General features: G+C 35.5%; 1 protein-coding gene across 6 annotated transcripts in view; it reads left to right on the plus strand.

Moving 5' to 3' along the window:
* Positions 1–20022, plus strand: part of LOC131437439 (coiled-coil domain-containing protein AGAP005037) — a 993236-nt gene that overhangs the window by 933838 nt on the left and 39376 nt on the right. For 5 of the 6 annotated variants that reach the window (XM_058606791.1, XM_058606793.1, XM_058606792.1 and 2 more), the window contains one exon: positions 10254–10376. The exons of the other annotated variant lie outside the window; for it this stretch is intronic. In XM_058606791.1, coding sequence (XP_058462774.1) covers positions 10254–10376 — 123 coding nt within the window. The remainder of the gene's footprint in view (positions 1–10253; positions 10377–20022) is intronic. 6 annotated transcript variants of the gene reach the window in all.

Raw genomic sequence — 20022 nt, forward strand, 5'->3', positions numbered from 1 at the left:
GCTTTAGTTTGCATCGCAGAACTAGCTGCAATTCAGTATACCCTTGAAAGAAAGGTAAAATACTTATTGAACAAATGTGAATATATATATATATATATATATATATATATATATATATATATATATATATATATATATATATATATATATATATATATATATATATATATATATATATATATATATATATATATATATATATATATATATATATATATATATATATATATATATATATATATATATATATATATATATATATATATTACGTCGTGTTCTCTGATCCGCTATCCGACCGGAGTACCTCAACGAAGTGATCCTTTCGAAGGTGTTCGTCTACCGGTTCGGATGTATGTTTGGAATATACTGCACTGGTCAAACTGCAAACGGACGGGACATACGGCTCAAGTCTGTTGTAATAAACCACGACGTGGTAAATGTGGTAAGGGACACGGAAATGACTCCTGCAGGAAGTCAATCGAAAAGTTCATTTACTGTGGTGAGAATCCGCATGCCCTTTTTGAGTGCTCTAAGTATAAGCAACGCGAGAAAAAGCTCTCGGGTTGGCAGTTCAATTCATAAGGCACTGGTCTTACAAACCAGCTGTCGTATGTTCGAGCACCGACCTGGAAGGATTCGTAGTGTCAGTAGAATCGTAGCACCAACCATGCAATGGTTCTGTACATTCTGAATCGGCTGCAAAGTCTGTTGAAACAGAAGGTCAAATTCCACTACAGGAATGTAATACCAAGGCTTTGCTTTGAGGAAAATCTCAAGCGAAGCGTGAGCGAACATTCTAAACGATCTTACGCGGAAATCTACTCCACATATCCCCGACAACCCGTTCGCTTTTTTGTCGACTGACGTTGATATTTCAAATGACCCCGACGAAGGACCTTCTACTGTTCAGCTAGGAAAAAACAGGAAACGGCCAATTATGTCCTCTTCCAAGTTTCCTCGCAAAGGTCTTAAAATACTAGAAACTATTAAAATATTGAAACGGAACCAAAACAATAATGCCACAGAGCCGAAGCCAATACCTCCTGGATTTCAAAATCGAATTACAACCAGGAATTTCCAGCACTTGCAGGGACACTGAAAACCCCAAGTGACTCCAAATCACAACCAGATAGTAAAATAAATTTTGGATTGCTTAAATTTTCTGATATCGTGGACTGGATATTACCAGCCTTCAATATCACTGATCCTCTAAAAGGTATTTTAATGGCTTTACTACCACAAGTAAAAACATTTTCAAGCAGTTGACAGAACAATGGCTCTTTTTTTTATAGCAGTTGACAGAACAATGGCTCTTTCTTTCTCTATCGATGGCTGAAATACCTACAGAAATCGAGAGTATAATCACTATACTGCAGTGAAATTGCAGAAGTATCATCCCAAAATCAGATTCTTTCAAATTTTTATAACTTAGAGTAACTGCGACGTATTTACATTGTGTGAAACATGGCTTACTTCAAATATAAACTTTGACTTCCACAATTTCAACATTATACGCCTGGATCGAAGAGACTCCTATGGAGAGGTTCTTTTAAGGATCAAAAAGTGCTATTCATTTTAACGAATTGATCTCCCCTCGGTTCCGGGTGTTGAAGTCATTGTTTAATCAAAATCAGAGGCATCTACATACCTACCAGAGTCTCGATAGAGCATCTACGGCTGGCAGATATCATTGCGCTTCTTCCCACCCCGCGGTTAGTTTTAGGAGACTGTAACTCGCATGATACGGGGTGGTGCCACATTCGCTAGAAGAAGAATACAAATCCCTAGCTGACTTAATCCTCAACGCCGCGATTCAAGCCCAGACAAAACGAGTACCCAAAACTACAATCACTACGCTACCTTCAACCCCATGGTGCGACAAAGAGTGCTCGGAAATGAATAAAACAAAATCATCCGCGAATAAAATTTTCGGGGACAGTGGGAAGCGCGAACGAAAAATATGCATCATTAGAAAAGGCCATGAAAAATCTTATTAAAGCAAAAAAAGGTTACTGACGTCGGTTAGTTTATGGCTTATCTGGAAACATCGATAACCACTCTGTGGAATTCAGCCCGTCGTATGAGAAATGCAACCAGTAATAACGAATCAATAGAATATTCAAATTGCTGAATATTTGACTTCGCCAAGAAAGTTTACCCCTATTTTGTTCGGGAATCAAATACCTATCGCGTCGTCTCCTCTCGATACACTGAAAACGATACCCCCTTTTCGATGACGGAGCTTTCTCTTGCCCTCTTATCATGCAAAAAAAATGCCCCAGAGCGTGATAAAATTAAATTCAACTTGTTTAAAAATCTTCCAGATACCGCGAGAAAACGTTGGTTGAACCTGTTCAACAAGTTCGTCGAACAGAACTTTTTTCCTCACGACTGGAGACAAGTGAGGGATATTGCTATTCAGAAACCGGACAAAGCAGTCTCCAACCACAACTTGTATCGGCCGATTGCAATGCTTCATGTATCAGGAAACTGCTGGAAGAAACGATTCTGTTTCGTCTCGATGAATGGATGGAAACAAGTGGCTTGCTTTCAGATACACAATTTGGCTTCCGTAAAGGCAAAGGAACGAACAATCGCCTTGCGCTGCTTTCTACAGAAATTCAAATTCTCTCGAAGAAGCTGCACAAGCATGGGCTTTAAACAATTTTTTGCACAACTCATTATCGCAAAAGCATATGTTTTTTACACATGAAGACTTGACGCCCTCACGAATTAGTTACATGGGCCCAGGCTTCCCAGCAGTACTGCTTTTCAATGACATCCGCCACGAGATAGCATGAACTGTCGGACCGCAAAGTCGAAAGCCCAGTCTACAATATGTGTGCAAGCATATGCCGAACTGTAATGGCAACAGCGCTCGCATGCCTAAATGAGTGCTGTCACTGAGACAGTTTGAATTCGCCAGATTGATGAGAGTATTCTATCCGGAGAGTAGTCAAACCGAACGGGCTGTTTGTATCCTGTTTCTTTCTGTTCGCTCATTCGCATAAAATGTTACGGGGACAGCCTTAGAAAATCGAAGACATCCTTTGATTTTTAGGGAATTACTGTTACGAAGGGCTGTCGCAAGCCGGCTGTCTCATCAATGTCTCTTGAAGCAATAAACCGGCTGTTTCTGGAGACGAGCTGTGGTTCATAGTGCGCTCGCACTATTTCGGCTGCCTCAATGAAACGGTACTAGTACATACGATTGCGTTGTTGGGATTACCTTTGCAGGAAATTTTAGGGTTTCATTACATTACCATTGTGAAATAAAGAAATTGTTTTAGATTTATATATACTGTCGGCGAAGGCAATGAATTTTAATAACTAACGAATATTAAAAGATAAACACAGAGTTTTGTGTAACGGCTCATATATCTGAATTACTGAAGTATTCATCCTTAGTGCTTCCTTCTTATACCTAAAGAAACAGATACACTAGCATTCATTGATAATACTCCGAAAATATCTTATGCACCCTTATTCTGAATAACGACGTTTTGATTTTTCTGTTTCTCCTAGGATAACTAAACCAATGAATTTTTTAGGGTCGGAAATGACAGCCACAATATTATTATTATTATTATTATTATTTGATGAGTTGGTTAGAGCTGGTGAAACGAATGATTTCGTTGGTCCTGAACCAGCTTTACCACTTTCAACTAGTTGGATAAAGCACAAGATTCGTTCTTGGGCTGCATCCAAACATGCCAGCTACTGGCGCAGCTTGCAAACTTGCGCTCAGACAAAAGCATGTCTACCAGATTTAAATCTGAAAATGTCAAAGTGTCTACTGTATTTTTCCAAGCATCATTGCAGTATTCTGGTCAGAGCTCTGACTGGACATAGCAAACTCAATGATCACATGGCTACTATTCAACGTGCTGAGTATTATTATTATTAATATTATTATTATTATTATTATTATTATTATTATTATTATTATTATTATTAATATTATTATTATTATTATTATTATTATTATTATTATTATTTTTATTATTATTATTATTATTATTATTATTATTATTATTATTATTATTATTATTATTATTATTATTATTATTATTATTATTATTATTATTATTTTAATTATTATTATTTATTCCCGCTTTCAAACTTAATTGTGGTCGTTCACCGGGGAATCACACCTACATTTTTCAATATATCATTTTTCATTTTTTTTTAACATAATTTCTTTTCAGAAAGAAAACTGTTAAATATATGCAATGAACTCGGCTCTCAGAATGTTTCACTATTCATTTACAATATTTAAAGTTCCAAACGTTTGATTTTTTTTAATGCGGACACAAGCTACTTACCCAATTAGAGTAGAAAATTTTCGACATTCTTAGACTTGTAACTGCGGAAGTCGGATCCGAATTAAATTCAATAGTAACCTATGCAGCCTTTTCATTTCAGCCTGATTTGGGAATAGGTGCCTGAGAAATTGAGTGACGTTGTTTGACACATACAATACACATACATACACACGAAGGAATTGCTTAACTTATCCTAGTCGAATGTCAACTTTCACTAGTCGAATCTTCAAGTAATTTCAAAACCTTTTTTTATGACAAAATCAAAATCTATGTATACACACTATGAAATTTTTATTCCAATGGCAGATATAAGATTCTTCAAAACCAAATTGAGCTTGAATTCATGTTTAGGTAGTTTTTGTTACTTACCATTTTTGGAAATATACACGGAGAACCCTTCGATCATAAAATTGCGATATCGCAGTTTTTTATTTTTGCGATAGTTGATTTAACTAATTTCTTTTTGATTCAACCAAAATGGTTTTTGATTTGCATATATTCAAGTAGTTGAAAAATATGTTGTTTTGAATGCTGTCAAATGCCGGAGACAGTTGAAAGCAAAACAATAATCGCAATGCAAAATCAACAGCTTTTTTAAGTTGAAATCTGTTCGCGTCGCTTCAAAATGTCAATGAAAACAACATCGATGTGTAGACATAAGAATGGAGGATTCCGACACGATGGTTAAAGTGTTTGGTGAAATTGTGTTCATTCGATTTAAGAATTTTATGATAACAAGTGTTTATCTAACAGCGGTGTTGTGGTAAAGTTAACCTCGTTTGAGATGAAAAAGATTTGGTGACAAATTAGAAAATGTTAATGAATGATCATCTCGTAATCTTTCAGGTATGCGCAAAAATTTTTTGCTTCAAATTCGATCATTATTTACTTCCAGCAGACTGTTTTACTTCCAGCTGTTTTATACCGATGATTATGTTCATGCATTAGCAATAAAACGCTTTTTGACATGAATTTAATTTATAAAAGTAACAGGAGCGAAGGGTTTCAAACGCACAGAACGCGCTGCGATTGAATGGCGCGTTTGAATTGCCGTCGCAAAATTCCAATTCCCAGCCGTTGATGCACCCAAGCTCATATAAATTGACTAAAATTATCAGTGCATAACTTTAGTTCAACCGTTTGAAGGCATCATTTTAGGTAAATTTAATAATTTCGCTAATTTATCCGCCCCTCCGGGCACTTTTGCTGATTAAAAACGTTTTTCTACATCAATCATTTCCGATCGAATCAGAAGTATTTTTTAAGAATTTAGATCTTTACTGATCTCAAAATAAACAAACAAATAAAACCGATTTATTTTTCAACTAACAGAATTTTGTTTCAATAACAACACCAGTTATTTCAACTAAAATATTTGTTGAAATTGAAAGGTATGTGTCCTCACTAATTGACAGCATTTTTTTCTCAAACAGTTGAATTAGTTGTTTCAACCATCGTTTCTGCTAATCGAAAAACAAAAATGACAGTTCAGTTAAAACAACAATCGATTAGTTGTACCAAATTTTAACCAATCGAATTCAGAAAATCAACTAATATTCTGGTTGAAATGGGATCGCGGGTGGTTCCGTGTAGGTGTACTTTATAAGTAATCGTACTTATCCCCAAATTTCCCAACCAGAACCGGCAATGAAATTCAATACGATGAATCTATAGTGCATCGAAATGTGAGGGCGTGAGAGCCGACTGAAACAGAGAATTAAAAATGTGTACGAGAATTGTAGCAAGCGCATAGAAACTGGATGTGCTGTTTGAAATTTCAAGGCACCGCATCTTCTTCTGCGTGCGCTCGTGATTGCAACATCTACATTTCCAAAATTGGATTGAGCGTAAAAGCACATAGAGGAAATGATTAAGATACTTCTCAAAGTTTACATGAAATTGTCCTTTTAATTGCAGTTATAAATTTGGGCCTCAGTTACTTTTATATCAAGTTTTGTTATAAACAACGACATTAAGCAAAGAATTCAAAATATACTGAACACAAGCTTCTACTTGATGAAAGATGCGCTTTAACCGAGTTTTAAATTTTACAATGTAAAGTGACAGTTTTAATGTGTGTAAAAGTCGCGAACTTCTGGTAGCTATGACCAAAATAATATAATAGTTAATATGCCGTTTCTAGAGATAAGATAATTCAATGCATAACAGGAAGAAAATGAATTCCAGATTATCAGCACATATGTATTTTGGAATATATTCCAGGTTAATAGAAACACTATACTATTCATATATAGAAGATAACTGGATATGTCTGGAAGGCTTGTGACCATATTACTCAAGAAAGACATTATTAAATAACTTGGTGAACTAAAACTTTTTTCTAAATAAAACGAAATAAACATTCGAATCTGTTACGGGCAACCATGCTGCATTCCACGCTTGGAAACATGTTTTTTGGAAGAACCGCAATTTTTCATTCAGTTTTTGCAATTAAAGCTTTGTTGTACGGTACCTGCAAATAAGTTTCTAAATGATTTTTGCATTGCTAATTCCGACTCCAAATTTTGCACTCAAGGTTTTTATTCGATTGGTCAATGAACATATAACGAACTTAACGAGTCAGATTTTGTATGTTTCAGTTCTGACTTGGAAAGATTCTTAGTGTCCGTAGTATTGCAACACTGACCATGCAATAATCCCGTAGACATACAAGTCGACCGCAAAGTTGAATGCTATTCAGAATCACGCTAACTAGTATCGAATACAGAATCTTTAATGTGAATATATCTTTTGCTACAAACATTCATTCACCTGTGAAAATCGACTCTTCAATAGAGGCCCGGAGGGCCGAATGTCATATACCATTCGAATCCGCTCGACGAACTGAGGTATTTGAATGTGAAGGCCTAAGCTATGGTTTGACCCATTTGCTGAAGCTGTAGTTGTGAACCAGCACGCTTCCTGGAAAATACTACCAACTCAGTTTTCTCCGAGGAGAATTCGATAGCCAGCTGTAGAGCCCATGTAGACAAAGTATCTGAGGTAGTTTGTAATGGTCCTTGCAAATCGGTAGACTTGAATCCTATAATAGACTTGGATCCTGTAATAGACACCACGCCATCATCTGCAAGTTGGCTTAAAGTGCAAAAATTTTCAAGACATTCATCGATGTCATTGACGTAAAAGTTATAAAGAAGGGGGCTGATGCATAAACCCTGGGGAAGGCCCATGTAACTAATTCGTAAGAGCGTCAAGTCTTCATGTGCAAAAAACATGTGCTTTTCTGATAATGAGTTGTGCAAAAAATTGTTTAAAAGTAGGGAAAGACCATGCCAGTGCAGCTTCTTCGAGAGAATTTGAATTTGTGTAGAAAGCAGCGCAAGGCAATCGTTCGTTCCTTTGCCTTTACGGAAGCCAAATTGTGTATCTGCACGGAGAACCCTTCGATCATAAAATTGCGATATCGCAGTTTTTGATTTTTGCGATAGTTGATTTAACTAATTTCTTTTTGATTCAACTAATATGGTTTTTGATTTGCATATATTCAAGTAGTTGAAAAATATGTTGTTTTGAATGCTGTCAAATGCCAGAGACAGTTGAAAGCAAAACAATAATCGCAATACAAAATCAACAACTTTTTTAGTTGAAATCTGTTCGCGTCGCTTCAAAATGTCAATGAAAACAACATCGATGGTTAAAGCGTTTGGTGAAATTGTGTTCATTCGACTTGAGAATTTCATGATAACAAGTGTTTATCTAACAGCGGTGTTGTGATAAAGTTAGTTTAAGATGAAAAAGTTTTGGTGACAAATTAGAAAATGTTTATGAATGATCATCTCGTAATCTTTCAGGTATGCGCAGAAATTTTATGCTTCAAATTCGATCATTATTTACTTCCAGTAGACTGTTTTACTTCCAGCTGTTTGATACCGATGATGATGTTCATGCATTAGCAATAAAACGCTTTTTGACATGAATTTAATTTATAAAAGTAACAGGAGCGAAGGGTTTCAAACACACAGAACGCGCTGCGATTGAATGGCGTGTTTGAATTGCCGTCTCAAAATTCCAATTCCCAGCGGTTGATGCACCCAAGCTCATATAAATTGACTAAAATTATCAGTGCTTAACTTTATTTCAACCGTTTGAAGGCATCATTTTAGGTAAATTTAATAATTTCTCTACATCAATCATTTCCGATCGAATCAGAAGTATTTTTTTAGAATTTAGATCTTTACTGATCTCAAAACAAACAAACAAATAAAACATTTATTTTTCAACTAACAGAATTTTGTTTCAATAACAACACCAGTTATTTCAACTAAAATATTTGTTGAAATTGAAAGGTATGTGTCCTCACTAATTGACAGCATTTTTTTTTCAAACAGTTGAATTAGTTGTTTCAACCATCGTTTCTGCTAATCGAAAAACAAAAATGACAGTTTAGTTAAAACAACAATCGATTAGTTGTACCAAATTTTAACCAATCGAATTCAGAAAATCAACTAATATTCTGCTTGAAATGGGATCGCGGGTGGTTCCGTGTGAAAGCAAGCCATTTGTTTCCATCCATTCATCGAGCCGAAACAGAATCGTTTCTTCCAGCAGTTTCCTGATACAGGAAGTATTGCAATCGGCCGATACAAGTTGTGCGGATTCGAATGGTATATGACATTCGGCCCTCCGGGCCTCTATTGAAAAGTCGGTTTTCACAGTGATTGCATAACCTTTCTATATAAAAAAGGTAAAATACGTATTGAACAAATGTGAATATACATATATATATATATATATATATATATATATATATATATATATATATATATATATATATATATATATATATATATATATATATATATATATATATATATATATATATATATATATATATATATATATATATATATATATATATATATATATATATATCAATAAAATACAGATAATCTGTACATGTGGCAACTCTGAACGACATCCATACTAATATAGAGATGTACATTAATACTCTCATTTTCGCATTGCGTGACGGCGCAAACTTTTTTCAAGTTCAATTTTGATTAATCTGGTGCTATTGGTAAGAAAACGAGAAAATTCAATTAATTCTTAATGATGATCTATGGGACTGAAAAGTGTCTTGAATTGTCACGACCAAATGGATCCGCATTAAGACAGAACTAAGATAACTATTGGCGTGTACGATCGGTAAACTCGTCCGAAATTTGACTCGGAATTCATTGTGATTTCCAATTGGATTCCTAAAAAGATAAAACAACCCATTTCAGGCAGAATTAGTAGGTGCATTTGGAACTCACAATGAATTCCGACTCAAATTCCACACAACTTAACTGAGCAGCATGACCCAGACGACATACTACTTCCACTGGCAGGCTTTTGGTGTTCTTCGGCACAATTCAGCTTTTCGGCGCTCACTTCATTCCAGAAGCACGAGGCCTTCGAGTTGCTCTCTCATACGTCAGAAAAGTTTAATTTAAATTTTTTGAGATTATATAATACAACAGAAATTTTATCGTAAAACTACATTTCCGATGGCATGTAGCAAATATTATTTAGATACGTTAGCTACAACAAGTGGTATTCACGATAAAAAAACTTATCACTTTCTGAGAGGGTAAATTTTGAAAAGTAAATCGTATTCACGACAAAATGAAAAATGTCTCGAGCGTAACAAATATATTGATTTGAAATAGAATATGCTTATAAAACAGTCACCTTGGTGAATAAATTGAGTTACTTTATTTGATAACATATGTTATCAAATCACAAAATTAAATAAATACGCGACTTCCGAGTCATCCCAATGAATAATTTAATAAATAGTTTTGATAGATTCAATCAACATTTGGAATATTCAAATACATGCACACACGTCATTAGAGATTATTTTTCTAAAGTTTAAAATCTAATAATTGTAATCATTGCATCTTTTCGTCGTATATAATGCAGCCAGTTCCGTACCCAAGAATAGGAGCCGTATCATTCAATGGAGGACTGCCTCCAGAAAATGCTCTCGATGCACTGTTAGATGAGTTACAAACATTCGCTAAGCCACCCAACGGTATAAACGAGGTAAGATTAAATCAATGCTGTTTAGAATTTTTATTACGACAAATGACACATTCTCTTCGTTTACTTTATATTCAAATTTAACGGGATATTCCTGCATCGTTCGAAAATTGCTTCAGAGCAAAGTAAAAGATGAAAGTTTTAGTTATTATTATCTGTAAATTTCTATCATGATAATATTTATAGGTTCAATGATAACTACAGCAGTAAAGACAAACATGCACTTAAGATTTTGCAGTGGAATGTGAGGGGTATTAACGATCTTTCCAAATTTGACGACATCTTAATGGACCTTGAAAATTTTAAAACTTCTATAGATATCATAGTAATCGGAGAAACCTGGCTGAATAATGACAATTTTTCTCTCTACGAAATACCGCATTATAAATCATTCTTCTCCTGTCGAAAAACATTCCAGTGGAGGTTCAGCAATAAATGTCAAACAAAATATCAAGCATAGAGTAATAAAAAATTATACATTCGAAAGATTTTATTATCTGAGGAATTGCGTTTTAACGGACATTATCATAACATTCATGATGTGTATCGTCCCCCTACTTTAGAATTCAAAGAATTTTCCGTCTATTTAAAAAGTTTGATGTGTTTTGCCCAACCGAAGCATACGTGTTTTATTGTAGGTGATATAAATGTCCCCATAAATCTCATCAATAACAACATTGTGACGAGATATATGGCTTTGCTGAAATCCTATGACTTTTCGTGTATTTGTTTTACTGTTTTACAACCAGACCAATTAGCGACAACATACTCAGTCAGGAATATCAGATCAGAAAGAAAATACGTCTGGCTTGAACGAGCTTCAGACAACTCATTCACTTGTATTGGTAACCTTAATTCTATTTTCAAATCCTCCATCAATTTACGAAGCCATTGTAGTTCCTGCATGCATTCCACCAAAGCGATATATTCTGCCTCTGTGCTTGAAAGTGCAACACTATTCTGCTTCCTGCATCCCCAACTCACAAGACCATCACCAAACTTTAAAATGTAACCAGTGTTTGATCTCCTACTTCACCGGCCCACTCAGCATAAACGAAACATTTTACTTCTAGCTGCTTACTGTATCCTAGATTTAGCCCGTGATTAATTGTGCCGTTGAGATAGCGATTTTTAGCCTCATTCCAATCTGCTACTGTTGGGTTTGATACACGTCTTCCAAGAATCGAAGTTGCTATAGAAATATCCGGACGTGTGTTTATGGCTATATACAACAAAGCTCCAATAAAGCTTTGATACACATCTTTCTCCGAATAAGTGTCGCTATCCTCCTCCTTTTGTTGTATAAAGCCACTTGCCATAGGAACTTTAGATATTTTGCATTTCGTCATTTTGAATTGCACGAGAAGTTTCGAAATGTAAGACGACTGACTTAGCATATACTGGTCTACATGTTTTCTTACGTGAATCCCCAGGAAAAAATTCATTTCTCCTAGTTCCATAATTCTGAGTTTTCTTCTTAGAACTCCTACTAGCGCTTTATATTCATCCTCGAGATTACATACCATAATTATATCATCGACGTAAATTAACATGTACGTATGGCGTCCCTCAATTTGTCACGTGTAGAGACAGGGATCTGCATTCGACCGTTGGAAACCAATATCCGTACTACAGGATTTATATTTATATTTATTTATATGCTGGTTCCAGACACGAGCGCCCTGCTTCAGACCATATAAACTACGTTTTAGCCGACAAACAGTCTCTTGATCATTGCAACTGTATCCTGGAGGCTGCTTCATATAAATCTCCTCCTTAATCTCTCCATATAAATACGCTGTTTTGATGTCCATGTGTCTCACACACATATGTTTTCTACTGGCCGACACTAGCACTGTCCGAAAGGTTGCTTGTTTTACTACTGGAGCAAACACCTGATCATAGTCACTTCCATACTTCTGGGAAAAACCTTGAGCAACTAATCTGGCTTTAAATCGTACTATCTTCCCAGTTTCGTCCTTCTTACATTTGTAGACCCACTTACATCCCATAGCTTTACGGTCCAGAGGTAGCTTGTTAAATTCCCACGATCCTTGTATTTCTTCTTCCATTGCTAGCTTCCATTTATCACGGTCAGGACTTTCGATAGCCTCTTCAAAAGTTTTAGGCTCTACGTGTGATAGGGCCAATCCAATGGTACCGAATCTCTGTGGTGGAATACCAAAAGGTCTACTGGATCGTCGCGTAATCTCAGATAAATGTTCATGGTCATCCACAACTTCTGATTGATGATTGTCATTTTTTCCCTGTTCGGTGACTAATCGATCTTCCAACTGAACAGCTACTTCTGAGTCAACTACCGCCTCAATTTCCACATCTCCAGTTGTTTCACTACATGATTTGTCGTCTTCAAGTTCCATGAACCGTACATCACGACTGATAACGACATTTCCAGTCTTCGTATCGAGCAATCTGTATGCTTTGTTCTCTGATGAGTAGCCAACAAAGGTCATTTTTATCGCTTTTATATCAAACTTTTTACGTGTTTGAGCTGGTGTCCAAAGAAACGCTTCACAACCAAAAATCCGCAAATGTTTCAAGTCAGGGTTTTTGCCAAACCATATCTCGAACGGCGTTGTCGTAATAGCTGTAGAAGGTAATCTGTTTTGCAAATAAGTTGATGTATTTATTGCTTCTGCCCAAAATCGTCTTGGTAGACCAGCATCCAATAAAATACACAGTCCCATCTCGTTCAAAGATCTATTTTTTCTTTCAGCTACTCCGTTCTGCTGAGGAGAGTATCCAGCGGTATATTCAGGTTTAATTCCTTCTCCTTTGCAAAATTCGCGCAAACTTTTACTGTTGTACTCACCACCTCTGTCAGAACGAATAATTTTTGGTTTCTTTCCGAATTGGGTTTTTGTAAATCGTACGTAATCTTTAATTCTTTGTTCAACTTCGCATTTTTATCTAAAAAAATAAACTACCGTGTATCTGCTATGGTCATCTATCATGGTCATATAATATCTACAACCACCAGGAGTCTCCGTCATTGGTCCGCAAACATCGCTATGAATTAGTCGAGAATTTCTCTTGATGTCTCCTTGGCTACTTGAGGAAATGATGGATGGGACATATTTCCTTCGATACAGCATTTGCACGTAATTCGAAGTCTACAGATTCATACATTAATACCGGGCGCCAATCCCTTCCGTTCAATGACATCAAGAATATTTGGATCGCGATCGTCGGTGCCATACGTGCTGACAATCGGCATTGTGTTGTTTGTTGTTCACGACGAGAGAACGTCCGTCTGCGACATTCAACCTTCGAATTGAAAACTGCTTTAACACCTTTTTCTGCCAATTTTGCGACTGATATCAAGTTAGTCTCGCGCTCAGGAGCGAAAATAACGCCTGTTAAAGTGATGGTCACTTTTTCTTCGCTACTTATTAAGCACTCAATCACACAGTCGCCAACACCTTCCGTTCGTAGGGTTTTACCATCCGCCGACGAGATAACTGGTCGTGCACTATTGTCTAACCGTACGAATGCATTACAATCTTTCACTAAATGAGACGTAGCACCTGAATCAATTATCCATGACTCTGCATTTGGTTGATTCGAACATACTAAAAACGTGAACGACTCCTTTTGGTCGTTTTCGCGCACAGTTTTTACCTTTTCTTTTGGTTTTTTCTTTTCATTTTTTCCTAGAGAATTTCTTTCCGCCAGAAACAGCTTACATTCTCGCTTCCGGTGCCCGGTTTTCCACAAAAATAGCACCTTCTGATTGTTACTAATCTTCAGTGCCAGCTCTTCCATACCACCACCTCCTTGCTTTGCTTGTTTCTCGGCCTCGTCCATGAGCTTGATTTTCACTATTTCGAGAGTCAATTCATCCTCGTTCCGAGCTTCCAATGCTGTCGTCAAAGGGTTGAAAGAATCTGGAAGTCCACGTAGTATCAGTGCTACCTTTAGACACTCCTTCATTTCAAATCCGGAGTTCTCAAGCCTAGCGTACTGTTTTGTCGTGAATACGACTTACTTTACTATGGGGTGCCTTTTCAAAATTAGCCATGAAAGAATGGGAAGAACTTAATAGAACTTAATTACTTTACTATGGGGCGCCTTTTCAAAATTAGCCATATGGAAGAATGGGCAGAACTTAATCGTGAATATCTTAACTCTCATTAATGGCAGCAACATAATTCTTTCTCTATTTCATCAAAAATATGATCAGGAATTTAGGATAATATTTTGAACAGTGTGAGATAACCACAAACAAATTAAGTTTTCTGAAAATTTTAAAACCAACGCGGAAAACTCTACTTTTGCTTGGGTTTTTCGCGCAAGGATGAAAATCCAAAATAATTTGATTTGGTTAGTGCACTTTTCGCTGCGCGAAAATCGTTCGAGATAAATGTTCCGAACTGTGCTAAATATCGTAGAGAACTCCAAAATTTGGTCCTTCCAAAAATCAGAAATGAATCCTGTACAGCATCTTGATAGTTTCTTTCAATGAAATATGCAAATCCGAAATGAAATAATCGACGTCAAAACTCGTTGAAAATTTTAGTAGTGAAAAGGGGGAAAGTTTCGCAATTCACACAATCGATCAACTATCAATTCGAATTCGAAAGTGTAAAGAAATCGTATTAGTTTTATTCGTATTCACGACATCCAGTTATGTCTCTGACAATACACACCCGTACTTTTTCTATATCAGCTAGGTATAACTCCATGTTGCCTCCAATCGGGTAATTCTGGTTGGTAATAAGCCTGAGCAGCGTAACTTTTTGTAACGACAGGGTATAATTAATTAAGTGACCACTCTCAAATCTTAACGACCTTCAAATTATTTGTTAAGAGGAAACCAATGACTCAAATTAAAAAAAATTGTAAACAATCGTCAATCGAATGAAGAGCTTTTCAATTTCATTAATAGTATTGATGTCATAGACGACGTTGAAACTGTTCTACAATGTATAGTGCATGTATATAACTCCATACTTGAAAAACATACAAAATAATTACAAAAACAATTGAAGTGAAAGGCTTTCATTGTCTGTGGGTGAATTTGGATGTGGTAAAAATTAAAGGGGCACTGGTAAAAATTAAAGGTAATTATCTCCAGCGTGTTAAAGCAAACCCACAGGACTAACACCTTAAACAAATGCTATTACATATATCTAAATAGATCGATATCATGAAAAGGAATAGCAAGAAAACATATAATGAAAACCTTCTTACAAACACTCCTCATTCAAAATTTTGGAGAAGTCTAAAAATACATTCGAAATAACAAAAAGGCGGGTGGGTAATGTCACAGACATAACTGGAGGACGTGAATACGAATAAAACTGACATATTTCTTTTTCACTTCCGGATAGAGATAATCATTCGTATTAGATTGTGTATATTTTGCAACTTTCATTGCTTCGCTTCCAGAATTTTTACGATGCATCTATACTACAGTACGAATAATTGACGGCAAACATATTCTACCATACAATTAAATAACACGGAACAAATACAGTTTTGTAGATTTAGATACTAGTAGAAATACTCAAAATCCTTTGGAAATATTTGAGTGGTTCTAAAAAACCACTTTGCGTAATTTGTCCAATGTTTATAATTGTTAAAATTAAAGAACTAATATATAAATCTGGGCCACGCCCCGAATTCAGTTGTAAATTTTCGGAATCTAGATCAAAAACCCAGGTCATAAATTTAGTTCTAGAAGTAAGAAACTGAAGTTATTTGTAGAATTTTCCAAATTGCGTTATAGTACTAAATTCTGAACTTGAATTCCAAGTCTTAATATAGAAACTGATTTTTCCAGCATCTAATTCCAGAAATCATGTCCACAATTTAGTTCCAACATATAGGTTCTGAATTCTGGAAATAAATGCTGAGACTGAATTGATGAATTAAATTCTGAAATTCAATTCAGGAATTAAAGTTTTGAATTCAGTTTTTAAATGAAGGTTCGGTGTTCTGACCCAATATTTAGTTTCAGAATCCAGATCTAAAATTCATATCCTGAATTTTGTTCATGAATTCTGAAAAATCCTAAATCATATCTCTGGATTCGAATCCCTGAATAAGCAACTGAATTTGAAACCATTTTCAAAATCCTGAAATATGATTCAGTTATAGAGTTATAGTTTTAAATTCTGAATCTGTGATCTGGAACGAAATTTTGAAATAGAAGTATGAAACTAAATTCGGAACTTAAAACTACAAGGATCAGCCCGGTGGGGTTGTTCGAGCCATTGATGTGGAACAAGGAAACCAAAATTTCTAATGATCGACATTTTCAATTAATCGTCACACTTTTGAATCCGCAAATGCACGAGAGTCTGCGAACCCAGAATTTAGACTATTTGTCGCGATTTGAATTCGTTTTGTAGCCGACGAAATTACATCAATAGCCCAAATGTAAGCAATTATATGTTTGTATATGATTGCGATACGAATATCGATATTTAAGCTTCTCTTCGACAAGCTTGTATTCAAGTTTTGCATGCAAGCAGTTATTTTTATAGCGGTTCTCTACCTTTTTGCGATTTCGATTGAAATGATAAACTTTTTCTCATTATCAATCGAGTTCATCTTATATAAATTAGAAATTAATCTTATGCACTCAAAAGCGATACTTTCCCTTTGATATATCGCTTACATCTTCAAAACCGTCGACTATGGCAGGGAAATCCGGTATTCCGGAGATTTTTTGCAGACAAAATAGGACACTGCTAGCTATTAATCATTATTTCAATGATATACAATTAAAAATACATGGCTTTGAACATTCAAATCAATACGTAGAAATATTTCCAATCGAATGGTGACATAATATTAATAATTGATACAAAATTGACTGAGCTGTAATTGTTCAAAACCTGACCACATCTTGAGTTTCTAATATATAGAAAACAAAAATGTGTTCCACATAAAAATTAACTTCAGAATTCAGGTGGACCAGAATTCTTGAATTTAACTAAAAATTCACTTCTCTACTACTGCTGGTTTACTTCTAGCCACGACGTCTGAATGCGAAGAAGAGCACCACCTAAGCAAGTTTTTACCACCTCATTATTACTGATGGTGGTGAAGAACATCAGCACGATATCCAGTTCCGTCTAACGTACTAGAAAAAATGAATAATTCTCGGTCAAGATTTAACTACTACATTCGGCCAGTATAACACCGGAACTGATATATACCTGACTACCTCAAAACCGTCGTCCTGGTGCGAAAAAGACAAGCAAACGAGATGAGTTTTCCTCGTTGTTTCCAAAAGTTTGAGAAAAAATAGATTTTGAGTTATTTATGGATTTTTTACACTGTTGAAAATTTAATCACAAATTCCTGATTATATTGCTGATAGCATGGAGAAAAAATTATGTTGTTGCGTTAAGTATAACAAGAGATTTCACGATCAAAAACTTATCACTCTCCCAGAGGGTAAATTTTGAAAAGGCGCCCCATAGTAAAGTAAGTCGTATTCACGACAAAAAAGATGACAAGATAAATTTGATTCACAATGGTAACAAAATTAATGTAAACTCTGAAGTTTGTGAAATATTTAACAAATGTTTCTCCAATATCGGCAAAGAATTAACTTAAAATATTCGTATAAACCCAACTGTTTGTCCCACTGATAATGTTTGTCGTGTTAGTGATTTTATATTCTTACGTCCGACATCTTTTAGCGAAGTCATTATACTGATACTAAATTTGGACAATAGAAAGATCATGGGCCCGGCAACATCTCTGCAACTGTGCTAAAAAGAAACCCTGTTATATTCGCTAGAATTCTCTCTCAATGTTTCAATGTAATTGTTCAGACGGGCTATTACCCTGACTGCCCCAAAGTGGCTAAAGTTATTCCTGTTTACAAGACTGGTAATACTTGTTTATTGTAATAATTATCGTTCTTTGAAAACACTTGGTTAAATGACTTCTCGGATTTTTAAACAAACATAGTATCCTTTATATAATTCAGTATGGCTTTAGACAAGGTTCTAGCACACATACCGCTATCATAGAATTAGTAGACAATATAATAAGCGAGTTTTAATCCACCTATTGTTGTAACGATGCTTTTCTCATACATAATACTATGGTATTTAATCAATTCAAAATGTTTCTCTTCGATTTTTTTAAGGAAACCAAGGGATTGTTTGTGCATTAGCTAGTATAACATAAATAATGAAATAGTTCTCTGATCGGTTAGCCATCCATTAGAAAACGAAGTTGGTTCACTATTATATGTACTTCCAGCACCGGAAACTGAGAACCGGTATAATCGAAGTCGGTTCGTACGGCCACCAACTAACATGACGTACAAACTCTACTAGTTTTAATTCAAATTTTGAAGATTTTATACGATTATTTCATTGTACTATTTTTGTTGTATCCGAAAATATGCAGTAATTATTGGTAGGACCTTAAGACCTACTGGAAGACCCTAAGATTGGGAATAACGGTTTTGAATCCAGTTTAGAAAACTTTCTACGGTTGTTGTTTCACCGGCTCAAGTAACGGTGTACAATATTGAGCACACTTTACTCTATAACTCTGGAACAGGAAATCGGATCCGGATGAAATTCAGGAATTCCGTATGGAACCGTAAGACCTTTCATTTGAATCTAAGTTTGTCAAAACCGGTTCAGCCATCTCCGAAAAAACCTTGTGAGATTATTTGACACATACATTGCTCAGTTTTCTGCTAGTCGGCTTTTCAATTGATTGCATAACCTATCTGAATGAGAGAGGCAAACCATGATTGGTGCCTTATTTTTAGATATCAAAAAAGCCTTTGACACTTTGGATCACAGTATCCTCTTGGAGAATTTTCAGTGCTATGGCATCAGGGGCATGGCTAACTTTATTATCAGTAGCTACTTGACAAACAGAAAATAATTCGTGTCTATTTAGGGCGACTGTAGCAATCTTACTGTCATAAACATTAGAGTGCCACAGGGTGGTAATATAGGACCACTATTATTTCTCTTGTATATTAATGATACAGGTAATCTGCCACTCACAGGGACTCCGCGGTTATTTGCCGACGACACAGCTCTATTTTATCCTAACAATGACATCAATGCTATTATAAACTCAATGGAGAGTGATTTAAGTATTCTAGATCAATATTCTAGTGCAAATATATTGTTCTTAAGTCTCATCAAAACTAAATATATGATTTTCCGGTCTATAAGCAAAATAATACCAATCCATCGTATACCTAAATTGGGACATAATTTAATTGAAAAAGTGGACTGTTTCAAATATTTGAATATATATTTTGACCCCACGATAACCTGGATATACCATATTAAATCTATTGAAAAACATGTGGCATTCTACTGCGGTATTTTGTAAAGGGTCAAGTCATATGTTCCTAAGCGTGCACTTCTAATGTTTTATTTTGCTTACATCCATTCACAGTTCATCAATTTGTTATCGGTATGGAGTCGCACCACTAGCGCTCATCTAAAAAAATCAAGCTCTACGAAATAGGTGTCTAAAATCATCTTCAATAAACCTCTACTGTTCCTCTGCAAACTTTCATATTATTAAACTTGAGCGAATTCAGTTGTTGCGTTGTTTGCGTTGTTTGCGAATCGCATTAGGCTGCATGCATTCGACGCATACAATGAGTCTTGAAGTTCTGGCG

This window comes from Malaya genurostris, chromosome 3 (genome assembly GCF_030247185.1).
Source record: "Malaya genurostris strain Urasoe2022 chromosome 3, Malgen_1.1, whole genome shotgun sequence".
Lineage (NCBI taxonomy): Eukaryota > Metazoa > Arthropoda > Insecta > Diptera > Culicidae > Malaya > Malaya genurostris.